Source organism: Cyanistes caeruleus, chromosome 5, assembly GCF_971803275.1.
Source record: "Cyanistes caeruleus chromosome 5, bCyaCae1.hap1.1, whole genome shotgun sequence".
Classification (NCBI taxonomy): domain Eukaryota; kingdom Metazoa; phylum Chordata; class Aves; order Passeriformes; family Paridae; genus Cyanistes; species Cyanistes caeruleus.
Genome location: NC_141705.1, coordinates 49,246,689 through 49,259,447, shown reverse-complemented (window position 1 = coordinate 49,259,447; position 12,759 = coordinate 49,246,689). Strand labels below are relative to the sequence as shown.

The 12,759-nt window shown below is 39.5% G+C and overlaps 1 protein-coding gene across 1 annotated transcript in view; it reads right to left on the bottom strand.

Moving 5' to 3' along the window:
* EMCN (endomucin) overlaps positions 1 to 12,759 on the bottom strand; it is a 53,637-nt gene that overhangs the window by 10,033 nt on the left and 30,845 nt on the right. Inside the window, exons 6-10 of the mRNA XM_023924647.2 lie at positions 11,345 to 11,377; positions 8,571 to 8,642; positions 6,941 to 7,036; positions 5,296 to 5,320; positions 4,236 to 4,297 (exon numbers count right to left, since the gene is read on the bottom strand). Of these exons, the coding sequence (XP_023780415.1) occupies positions 4,236 to 4,297; positions 5,296 to 5,320; positions 6,941 to 7,036; positions 8,571 to 8,642; positions 11,345 to 11,377 (288 nt within the window). The remainder of the gene's footprint in view (positions 1 to 4,235; positions 4,298 to 5,295; positions 5,321 to 6,940; positions 7,037 to 8,570; positions 8,643 to 11,344; positions 11,378 to 12,759) is intronic.

Genomic DNA, 12,759 nt, shown 5'->3' with positions numbered 1-12,759 from the left:
TACATTTTCCCATCTCTGTTCAGTAGCAACACTTAAGTTTTCTTTTTTTGTCCACAGTGGGTATCCAAGGAAGCCCTAATGCAGACATGGGTCACAAATCCTTCTCCAGCCACCTTCCAGTTCAGGTGCCTCACCAAAATCTGAGCTACCTCAGCTCTGATACATTTAACATCCTTTCAGCAAATTCAGAGCAGAACAGAATATCTCTGCAAGCCAAGTAAGTCATATCCTACCCTTTCACCTCAAAACAGCTCAGTCTGGTTATAAATCATGCTTTATTGAATCAGCTTATGCTTAGGTGCCAGGATTATACCTAGCATGTCTGAAATATTATGTCACCTGCACATCCCTATGAGACTTTACACTGAATATTGAACTGGTGTGCTTCCACTAAAAAGGCCTTTCATACATTTTACCTGCTCTAGAATAGTTATTCCAGGCAATGGCCATAAAAGAAAATTCTGAAGTCATCACTTGGGTATCAACGCTTCTATCACACATCATGCACCTGTATGGAGTAGCTTTACCCAAATTTTTATTCACCAACCTTTCTGTTACTAAGAAATCTTCATCCCTCAACATTTTTCATGAGTCCTAAAAAGGTGATCAATAACTTTGCTGTTTTTCAGCATAATACACAAGAAACCTTACAGAAAAATTTAGGTCTGTTTTCAAGACAGGCAATACTTTAACCTCATGGTTGATGGTATTGATCTCTTAGGCATCAATTAAAACCCTTCCTCTTATATTCTCAGGAAATATAACTATCACTGACAAGCTAAATGTGCAGTTCTGTGGGCTATGTTGAATGTCAAATATTTTTGGAGGTATATTTTCTAGAATACTATATTGTAAAAGACCATTTATTCTCCCTAGGGACAGCTGCCCTAAATTTGCCTGTACCATCAGCATGAAATGGCTGCTGTAAGTCCTGCATTTGTACATAGTTTTGAGATGATTTTTATCCAAGCTGAGTTTTCAAGTAAGATGCAAGAACAAGTACTTATCTTGCATCAGGAGTTGCAGTTCACTGACAAACATGCATGAAAAATTTACTGAGTCTAGTTTGGTTTTCTCTGGTTTTATACTTTACATCCATTCTACACCAGTTGTGCTGTAGAGCTCAAAGCCATTAGCAATTCCATCCTTCTAAGAAGAGTTATAAAAAATGACAATATTAAAGCTCCATTTTACCTAGTGTTCCTGATGATACTACCCCATTAAAAAACATTACTTTAATCCAGGCTTAATTGAAAACTGTTCTTTTCCTGTACTCTTTCACATTAATTGTAGGTATTTGAAATAATACTCTTGATTAAATTTAATTCAACTGTGCCTCTGAAAAAGAAGTCTTTCCTTTTTCTTTCATTTCATATTCACAACCTAATTTTAGAAGTCCTAAAATAGGATCCTTCAGGAGTCAATGAACTGCCACAGGTCAGCCCATTCCAGCCCAAGATAGATGTCCAAAGCAGACGGGATAAACAGCCCTCTGGACACATACATCCCTTTCAACTATGTGCAGCTGGCAGAGTTTTTTTAGGCAGATAAAATAAGGCAAGATCAAACTCACCATAAACTTTGATCAAGACCTATGCATAATACTGACACAGGGTCTTCCTAGGTTGCTTGCTTGAACAGTTTATAGGTCCTTATTTGTCCTGTATATATTTTGCAAACTTATACAATCTCAAAGTCTTCTGCTTGGAATAAAAAGCAAAAATAAAAAAAAAAAAAAGGAGAGTGTGTGTTTCTAATAAAGCTTAACTTTAATACATATCAAAGCAGAACTTCATTGTAGATATGCTTGACCTTAGGGAGGAGCTGCCATTTGATAGAGGATGATGTAGGGTTAAGACTGCCTGTAAAGTTAAGACTGCTCTTTAGATCTTTCTAATTTTAGTCTTTCTACTCACAACTTTTTTTAGTTTTGTTGGTATGTACAAAGACAGCCACAACACACACTTTCTAAGCAGCTGGACCAAGGAAAAAGAAGAACACATGTAAAGAAATTTTATGCAGGGCAATTGTTGTCAGTAGTTGTGAGAAAGCCCACGAGTCAGACAGCTCTTTTGTCTGTACCATGAGAAACATTTTCCTTTTTGCCTGAGTTTTAATGAAGCAAGCAAATCTGATTCAAATGGGGAGGCATACTAACATATCTGAAATACCTGTATGAGTGACAAATACCTCTGGAAGAAACAGATCCCTCTGCCAGAGTGTTTTAATTTAAAAATTAAAGTGACTCTAAAAACCTAGGCAAAAGCAGGACTTCAATTTCTGTGAAAGCATATTTAATTTTGAAACATATAATGATGTAAGAAGTCAAGAGAAAATGGCAGCTAGTTTAAATATGAATTGTATTAATGAGAAGAGGGCAAGAATCTTGTCCTCTAAGTGGTTATGACTCAATCCTTCTAATTATAGCATGCACACATCATAGTTCAGTAAAAAAGAACATCAAACATCCTCTGGATGGAAGATGCTCAGAAATTTGGTGAACCAGTAGCTGATTAACAGGCAACAAAGCTCATCTTGTGGAAAAAAAAAAAAAAAAAAGAGAAAAAAGTGAGCCAGTGTCTCTTCCCATTTACCCTGCTGTAAACCAAAACCAATTCTGCTACAGTCAGTGAAATCACTTTATCTTTGAAATGGCATGATGGGGGAAGAATCAATCAAAAACCATCCATTAATTAGTTTCAAATTTCATTCAGCTTTCAAAAGAAAGGTACAATTTTAAGAAAGCCTACATACTACTCCATACTCAAAGCCAAAAGTCTGTTCCCAAAGACATAATCTTAAGAAAAAATAGAATTATATATATTTATATATATATATACATACATATATATATATATATATATATATATATATATACCAAATCATGAAGCTTTGAAGTGCAGCCTCTAAAGTGCCAAAGTGTAGTTAGCCTTTACCCAGCATCAGTGGGACAGAATGACATGTCCTGTGATGGAGCAGGCTCTTCCTGTCCTCCTCTAGCCCCTAACTCTTTGTCAAGAGGCCACAGGGACTTTGCATGACTCTGGTTTGCTGCAAGAGCTGCCAGAGATGCCCTGTGGATCTTTAGGATTGCACAAAAGCTTCTGGGAGTTGCAGAGAAGGCTCGAGAGTCCAAACTGTGCCTCTCCAGCAAGCAGAGGATAGTTCAGATCAAGTGCTGCATTTCAGAGGACTTCCCAAGGATTTGGACAAAAGGAGAGAGCAGCTATTGGTCAGCCTCAAAAATGTCAGTAGGAGAAACAGATGGCCAAAAAGCTTAAAAACAAAAAAGAGTATTACACCTAAAAGGTAGAAAGTAAGAGACTGTCTTTCTGGGAGGACTTTTGCAGATGAGGTGGGACATGACTGAGAAAGCACTGGGTGAAGCTCTGCCATGAGAGATTTAGAGGTTTTGATTGATTAGTCAGAATTCTGTTCTGCCTCAGTCTTATTTTGTGCCAGTCCATTTTTTTTGCAGAACCTATAACTGCATCCATCTCTTTGCTTTGTGAATTTTCTTTCTTTTGTGCATGCTATCAGTAACCTTTGCTCCTTTACACTTTATTACCACAGATTTTGTGGTAATAGAAGAGTAAAAGAATAAAAGAAAAAAAAAAGAATAAAAGAACCTGAAGCACAGGACAGAGGGATTTGCAATGAGTGTAGGATTTTGAATGCAAAGGGTAACTGAGTACGGGGCTGACTGAACACTGCTGACACCAGCTCCAACAGAATCCTGATTACAAACAGCACTGACTCCCAAACCTCTTGATCCCTGGGATATTAGCTCAGTTGGTTGGAGCACGGTAATAGTAACACCAAGGTTGTCAGTTTGATCTTTGACACTTAAGTTCACCTGAGGGTCCCTTCCAACTCAGAACATTCTGTGATTCTGATATTACCAGTCTTCAAACTTCTTTGTACAGCGAGATCTAGCTGATAAATACCACAATCACTGTTACGCCTGAACATTCTTAGCTATATCACTTACCATCAATGATTTAAATAAAGTATTTTCCTTTCTCACTCCCAAATACTGGCAGCACACACAGTACAGCTGAACTGCAGCTCTACAGGACCCCAGTCTGGGGATTTGCTCTGTAGAGGAATTGTTTGCAGTTACTTTGACTTGACAGGAACTGATGATGGGTTTGCTGTTGGAAATGACATCCCAAAAACTGCTCTTCCCTGAGCTCAGACAGGGAAACAGACATACACACAAAGAAAATACTCACCAGTCTCAGAAGAAGCTGTCTTCACAGAAAGAAGTTTGACTCCTTCTTTATCTGACTGGGCCCTGTTGAAGTTAGAAAACATTTAAGCAGCTAGCACACATGTTGGTCATCCAAACAAAACTAAGATATGGTCCTGAGGAGGCAGCATCTACTCCAGTCTAAACTGGCAGGCTATAAATGGGCTTTGCATGGGGTCGAGTGGTGGAAAATACCATATACCAACATTTCTGAAAATACCTTTATCTTAAAATATGTAATAAATCAAGTTTCATGACTCTAGGTTTAGTCTAGGACTTCACAGAAGAGGTACATCTGGGGGAAAAGGAGCAATATTTTTTTGTCAATGCAAGCCTTTTAGCCATGTTGAATTGCGAAGAAGGACCACTTCAGATGTCCAGGGAGTCAGGGCTACCAAGTAAATCAGCAGCTTAAATGTTGCTTTTGTTCATTCAAGCAGCCACTGCCAGGCTCAATGGTCTTTAGTTTGTATCTTCCAATGGATCTTTCTCAGTTTCCCTCTCCTTATACTTCTTATGCCACTAATATTTCAACTGAGCCTGTGCAAATGGTGCAGTGGAAACAAGATGGGACAGAGGAACGTGATATAATGGGGAACAAGAGAAATATATATATAAATAATCCAGAATAAAAAGGAAACACGTTAAAAAGAGAGAAAACATGAACAAAATAAGGGGAGTGGGAAAACAGGCAGGGGTAGAGGAGAGGAATCAATGGGGCTAAAAGTGGGGAAAAAAAAGAAAAAAAAGAAAAAGAGACTGGGCCAATGAGTTCTGTGGCACAACATAAGCTGTTCAAAAGGATCAACTGCAAAACAGTTGAGAGTCACCACATTTCTATCCATACTGAAACAGCTGCTTATCATGCATACATGTCTACAATAACTGCAAGTGAAGCACTTCCAACAGGGTAATTCTCCTTGGGGTGGCAACTGATTACTGTGTTTAAACTGAGAAGGAGCAAAGAAAACCCTATGCAAAATCTGCTACATTTACAAGTGCCCTGTGATAGATTTCAAAGCCATGAGAAGGATTCAACCTACTGTTCAGCGCCATTCTCTTGTCTCTCTGGAAAAAGAAAAAAAACTAATATCATTTTGATTGCTGGAATTCAAACCCCAAACACTTAGACATGGCTATTGCAGTTGCTGGCAGAAAGCTCAGCTGTAATTTTGCAGTGTTGCATTAAGTTCATAAACACAATCAACCAGCTTGAATAGTAATTGTTATTTTTCTGGTCATCTATGGAAGTGAACCGATGCTGCTTTTACTGACACTTCTGGAAACCAGGGAGAATGACATTTGACTTGTCCAACAGCACGACAGAAGCACATTTTTCCCTGCAGCTCCCAAATCCCTGGGTAGCTGGCACAGAGGATGCAAGCATGCGATGGTTCTCGAGTAAACAGCAAGTGAGCTAAAAGATACAGGGTAAGAGGACTGAGGGAACAAGGGCATTCCTGAGGCTGTACCCCCTGGGGATTTTGTCATCCCCATTGATGAGGAACAGGTTTGTCCCCAAAATGAATCACATGCTGAATGTGTTTTAGGCTTATATGCAAGTGTGGGCAGATGGAAGGGGCCAGGGGGTTACATCAGAGACATGGAGTTAACTCCATGGCACCAAGCACAGGGGAAGTGCACTGGATAGATCTGGGCAAATCCTACAGGAAGCACTACAGATGCAATACTCTATCTTCCAAATGAATTTGCTAATACAGTACTTGATGATATTTGTGCATAGGGGAGGCTGGTAAGGAAATGTTCTTCACCTAGTGTCTTTATCTCTTGACTCTGAATATTTGGTAATTTCCTAAGTAAGGATCACATCTTCCTCTGCTTATCTGGGTTTGTTTTTCCATGTCATTGGCTAAATTAGTTGTGACACACTGTTTGTCTTGGTTTACAGCTTTAACACCCTGTTGTGATTTTGTATTTCCAAGGCCTGGCGATTTCACAGTTCTGCACAAGTCTCCTAACTCATGCCAGCTCACAGGGACAGAAAAACCACAGTCTGGATTCAGATCTGGGTTTTCACTTAATGGAAATTTACACTTACCTGGCCTACTTGGGAAAACCTGAAACATTTGTCAAATGGACTTCATTACAACCCTTTATCTTAAGTATTTAGTGGACAGCAGAGAAACAGATACTGACTTTAGCTGCTCTATCAAAATGACTGTTTCTGAAAATACTGTTTGCCCAGGGATTTTCCTCCATGTGCAATATATTGTAACTGGAAAATTTTACTTGTGCATCATGTGCATGTGTGTCTGCATGTATGTATCAGGTATATCCCAAAAGAAAATACTGATATTATTTTGCCTGTATCTAGAAGAAAGATAAAATAAATAAAGTGATTTTGTTTAATATCTTCAAATTTAGTTTTCACTGTCTATTTCTATCTGATCGATTGTGTTAGCACAGGTGTTTGTTAGCTCTTTGTAGCTGCAAAAGCATGAACAAAAAGTTTTACAGCATTATATATTCTCAAAAAATAATTTTTACTCACTCTGGTCTTCCTACTGATTTTGAAAATGAAGTGTTAGTTACCCACTTTAGGCAAAACACAAAAAACTTTCCCATCAGACTACCAAAACAGTGATGGTTAAGGTAATCCAAAAGAGATCTTATAATAATAAAAAGCACATTGATTTTCCCCCCCTGAAGAGAAAGCAAACCAAATACCTGGAGTTTTCTTCTGGCACATTTTGTACAAAGCCACCAGTGAAAAGACAGAGAGGGTAATGACTATCAGGGTGATGACAACTGGCAAGATAACATCTGCAAAAGAGGGAGAACATAATTTTGGCTGCTGCCTCTGACTTACATTGCCTCTGTGTATAGGTACTTGCACACACTAAGATGAGAGGCACTTCCAGCCCACTTCACCAAACATTACCCATTTCTCTGGAGACAGTATCCTACTGCTCCTGTTATTCTTCCTGCAACCACTGAACCTCGAGCTTGGATGCTTTGTGGAGGGAAGACTTAGGCTTCTTCCTTCTCCCACCCTTACTCATTCCCTGACACTCATGCTCCCCTGTGGAACTGGTTTCACCCATTATTCAGTAAAAGAATAAGGTTTCAGCACCTGCTCCACTGGGCCCACCATAATTTTGATAAAAGCACTTATCATTCAACCCCAGTGTTGACGGCCTCCAGAGGTTTTGTGAGAAAGTTGTGTTCTAGAAATAAATTCCTTAAACATGCAATTTATTTTTTCCTCTTTTTTCAGAAAAAAAAAAAAGAAAAAAGAAAAAAAAAGACCTGTCTGGAGCTCAGCAACTGAAGCAATTATTTTGCTTTTAACATTGTGCACCCAGAAAGACACCAAGGAATTACATAATTCAGTAACATTCCCCACAGCACTTACAACCAGGGATAGAAAATGCAAGATCTCCTTTTAAAATGAGGACATTTCTTTCCTTTTATTATTTCCCACCATCTGCCGTTTCCTGACAGGTGTTTCCCAGCCAAGAAGCAAAAAAAGGAAAGAATTATGTAATGAAGAGAAGCTTTCCCTGGGAAATATATAAGCTTAGCTTCTCCCTTTTTATCGTTTCTCTGGCAGCAACTGGCCACACTCAAATTCAGCAGGCACTCTCCCACCTGCTGGCCTAAGCCCTGTGTCAGGGGGAGGCTGAATTCAGTGGCTCTTGATGCAATTAATATTTAATATTCATATAGATGCGTCCTTGCATCTATGGAACTAGAGTGAGACTGTTTACAGTGGGAAAATATCAAACATATTTTGCTTAGTCAGTACTCTGGGTAGGAAAGAGCAAAGCTGCAGCAACATTCTTGCCCCAGAGATGCATAATATTAAAATGAAAGATTAAGTAGCATGCATCACACAAATATCAAGTGCTTAAAGAGTTTGCAGAAGACAGCCTCCTAGACCTTCTCTCCCATGACAATATGAATAATACATTCATATCATACATTCAAAACAATACATTCATATAAGATGTACAACAGGGATATGAGCAACTTTTTCGTATGTTCCCTTGTGTCTTCTCTCCCAGGGGATGACTCTCTTATTTTTGGTTTTCTATTCAATTTTACCACTTTGAATCAGCCCATGGGAATAATTGTGCTGCTCTACAGTGAGAGTGGTGTCAACTTATTGAGCTCTGTTTCTATTTGAGATGAGTTTTATAACCAGCATTTAAATATGGTTTGTAACAGGGCCTAAGCCTGGTAAGGCTCGAAATAAAAGTGCCGGTTTCATTTGTCTGCTACTCCAATCACTCATCAAAAACAAAACTGATCAACTGAAAACTCAAAAGCCAGACAATTAAGTAAAAATACTCACTAGAATAGTTGATATCACTCTCTGTCTGAGTCTGGTTTCCAGAACTGCTTTTAGGACTTTCAGAAGTTGGCTCTGCAAAAGAAATAGCACCTTTCTGGTAAACATGTATTGCCAGAATTCCCAAAACAACTCCTTCTGAAAAATTACCCTCCCAAAACAACTACTGTGTCCCCAGTTCTGGAGTTTCACTTGGTTCTTCACATTTATATTTCTCCTCAATAATACTTATATAATTTGGCAAGAGGCATGGAAAAATTTATCTAGCATGGCCTAAAGAAACACGCAGTTTGTATGGGTGCAGATTTCCCTAGGATCATCTGCTTGTCCACTTACAGGTTATGAGCTACAAACTTTTTCACTTTTAAGATGTTATGGTACTGTTCAAAATGGCAAGAGAGCTTTTAACAAGTAAATAAGCAGGAAAGAGAGTGAAAATTAGACCTGTCTCCAAGAGGAGAAAGACCAAAATATTTCACTATTTAAAAAAAAAAAAAAAAAAAGTGCTAATAGTAGATGAAGAAGTCTGAAGAGGTGCAATATTAGTAGACAGCAAGTCTCTTGAGTGTTGTTATAGAGGAATGTGCCTGCTCTCTGCCACATTTTGAGAGAGCAATGTTGTGAGTCTCTGGGACATTTTTTAGGGCTGGGTTTATAAGAATGCGTTTCTACCTTTGGGTGCTAACCTGAATTTGAGTCGGGTATCAGCAATGCAAAATATTTATTACCTTGCTACATACAGACGATAAAAAAAACAATCACTAAACTTCCAGAGAGAAAACAGAAAATGCAAATGTTGGCATATCCCTAGGTACATTATATAGCACATGGGATTGCATTCCATATTGGATGGGGGCTTGAGTAGACAAGTGCTCACTGCCACTGAAGGAGCCGACTGGCTGGACAGATGTGATGCAAGGTCAAGCATTTCTATTGCATGGCTAAACATCAGAAGTGGCTCTCAAACAAAGGAATCTGGGGAAGGTGATCTATTAAAAAAGAGTCCTAGCAGAGGTTATAGCTCCATATGTAAATAATGAGAACATGGTGGCAGCCACTGAGGTTTTGTTGGTCAGGTACCTACTCACAATCCACACTTGTAGGATTGCACGGTTCCTCTTTGAAAGAACAGAAGAGGACTCAAATTGTAGAGTGGAAGGTATGAAATTCATGAAAACAAATAGCCTATGGCCATTTTGAGGTCTAGAATACAGTTTTGTTCTACTAAGTCTCTGAAAGACATTTTTACAGAAAATCCCTATTTTTACAGAAACTTTTATATAGGCAGTACTTGTAACTCTAATCCATGGAGTTACAGTAATAAATAAGGCTTGTTTGTCTCAACCATGTAGGAATTCCTCTTCCTTGCAAAACTGATTTTAAACTCATACCCACTATTAAAGAATGTTTTGTGTTTGTTTTCTTTACCCCTTCCCCACACTTCTACCTTTGTCTGGACAAAGACAGAAGCCTCCTAGGGAAAAATCACTTACTAACTGCTTGTGTGGTGCCTAAACAATACAGTCATAGCTGAGACATTCTGATGCTATGGTGCAGGAAACAATGATTGTCCAAGACTTTATCTCTGAAAAATCACTGTTTCTTTAAAGCAGAAGTTCTCTTTCCCTTGGTGCCTGTCTGCTGAGGGGTGATAATGTAAGGCTGGAAACTGAGCCATCATCAAGTGACTAAAATAATTCCTGTGCATTCTTAATTCCATGTGATTGCTTCAGATTTCCCAAGGGAATACTACTGCCTTTTTGTTACCTTATCTGGTATACTACATGATATACAGGGCAAGCAGGCAATTATCACGGCAATGAGTTACCCTGGATACTGACTGGAAATGTCAACAGAAACAAACTGCACTGAAAAACAGGAATGTGTATCCCTGCATTTGTGCAGGAGATGTGTGCCTCTCCTCAGGAGAAAAACTGAGGACTGAAATCCACTGTTCTGTTGTTTTTTTTTCCCCTGGTTACCTGTTAATTGACCTAGATGTGAGTAATGAAGGAAAGAAAAACCCATGGGTTAGCATTTCAATTACTTGTGACCATCAGGAAGAAATATGACAGCTGAAAAGAAACATGACTGAATAAAACAGGGTAAGGAACTAAGCTCATTTCCCTGCTTCTTTCATTAAAGTTTCTCACAAGTCGGCCCCTCCTGTCTAGTTTGTCTGGATCTGGAAGGTATTTTCCAGTTATGGAATAATCTGGGATCAGAATAAAATGAATTGGAGAAATACATCCATCATGGTAACAGGAGGGCCAAGATTTTGCAGGCAGCAGTAGCAAGAATTGCAGAGATCAGTACAGAAGAGGCTGTTTCCTGATGAGCCCCAAGAAAGGAAAATAGGACAATACAGGTTCATTAGCACAGGAAACTTGCCCTACTCTGGGACTTGCTGCTTCTCACTACAGGACAAGGAATGAGAGCCACTGACAAGAGCAAGCTCCTTGGTAAACACTCTATTTATAACTGCTTCCCATTGCATCACATAATATGCCAGGCCTGATTTTTTTTCTGTGGTCCCACCCTGTTTTCCTTCCAGTATCTGCTATTCCAGCATGATATTCAGCTGAAATCACAGCAAAATTACTCAGTGCTACAAGCTGAACGTGACTCTTCCTCTGCTCTACTCTGTTTCAGGTACATTATTCCCTTAGATCCTTCTTGCTTCCTGAATATTTCCCTTCCTCAAGCTGTCCCTTCTTCCACCCCACACCAGCCCTTTTCATCAGTGTGCATAGAGCAACCTCTTCTATTGCTCTTACTTGCTGAGTTTGTTGGAGAGCTCATGGGAAGGCCTGCAATAAAACAGAAAAAATAGGCTTGTTAGTATCTGTTTTACATGTCCAGTCTACCCATCATGCAAACTGGCAACTCTAGGAACATGCTCAGTACCCCACAACAAATTCTGCCCCAGAAGTGACATGCTAACACTGTTCCCAAGCCCAGAAAGTCTGAGCTGTAAGTCTCCAGCCATCCCTTATAGATGGGAGCAGAATCCAAAGCCCAACCTATGCTAGGTTGTTATTCTGCTCAAGAGAAGAAAATCCTGAGTTAATTGATACATTCCTTAAAAACTCCTCCTTCCAAAACCAAAAAAGTGCCTGGGAGTGAGTAGTTGACATTTAAGTGACAAGTAAGTGTTTTAATAAAAGAAACTAATTGAGACACATCTTCAAGAGTCACAAAACCCTTTAAAAAGAAATCTTTGTTTATTATCTAGGTGCTTTTGGCTAGCAGACTGCCAAGCAGCAGAAGCAAGAGACACTGGTAATGAGGAAGAAATTGACCTTACAGAGCACTGAGCACAATGCTTACTGGCTCTACTGTCAGCTTCCCCCAGCTACTTCACAAGTTTTTGGTGCTCAACATTATTTTTCTTTTGTTAGCATGCTGCTGTTCCTGCCTGTCTAGACTGCAGCAGGCTTGGAAATTAGAATGGCTGTGTCCTCTGTGGCCCAGCTGTGCCAGGGTGGGGGATCACAGAGGCAACATCATGAAGGCAGCTGTAACTCCAGGCAGGCATTAAGCCTGTCCTCTGACTGCCCAGGTTGCAGTGCTCCTCTAAACCAGTTTCCCCAGGGAGCACAAATCCACTCTTACACCCTCACTACGCCTTCTGTGCTGCGGACTGCTGCTCTGCACAAAGACAGCCCCTACCAGCAGGGCTGTAACACACATTGTTTTATTGCTGTGAACATACTCTTTGAAAACCAGAATGCTGCTCTTGTTTTTCCTTCTCTCTACACACAATTAAAACCATGGATCACTTCAGCCGCTGGGGTGCAAATAACTGCTGCTGCTAATGGTACATGTGACAAAACTTAAACTGCATTTTAATCACAAACGATCATGGGAAGTATGTTTAGGTTGAAAAGCTAAGTACTTAGAAGTCAACAGTAAGAGCTTTTCTTGAACATATTAAATATTTGCAATGCTAAGTATCCTGAATGTATACAGTTACCTCACCCTAGCTTCCTAGAATGCAGAGGAGACTGTTTTCCTAAGCTTTTTGTCGTCTCATCAATCCATCTGCAAACAGCAATATCACTGTGCTCTAAGAAGATCTCTGTGATGAATCATTAGGCAATATTTATAGCATGTTTGGGCAACATTACCAACAAAACCAAGCAAAAGCCTTCAGGAAGTTAATAAATCACTTGTGAAAGGAACACACAGT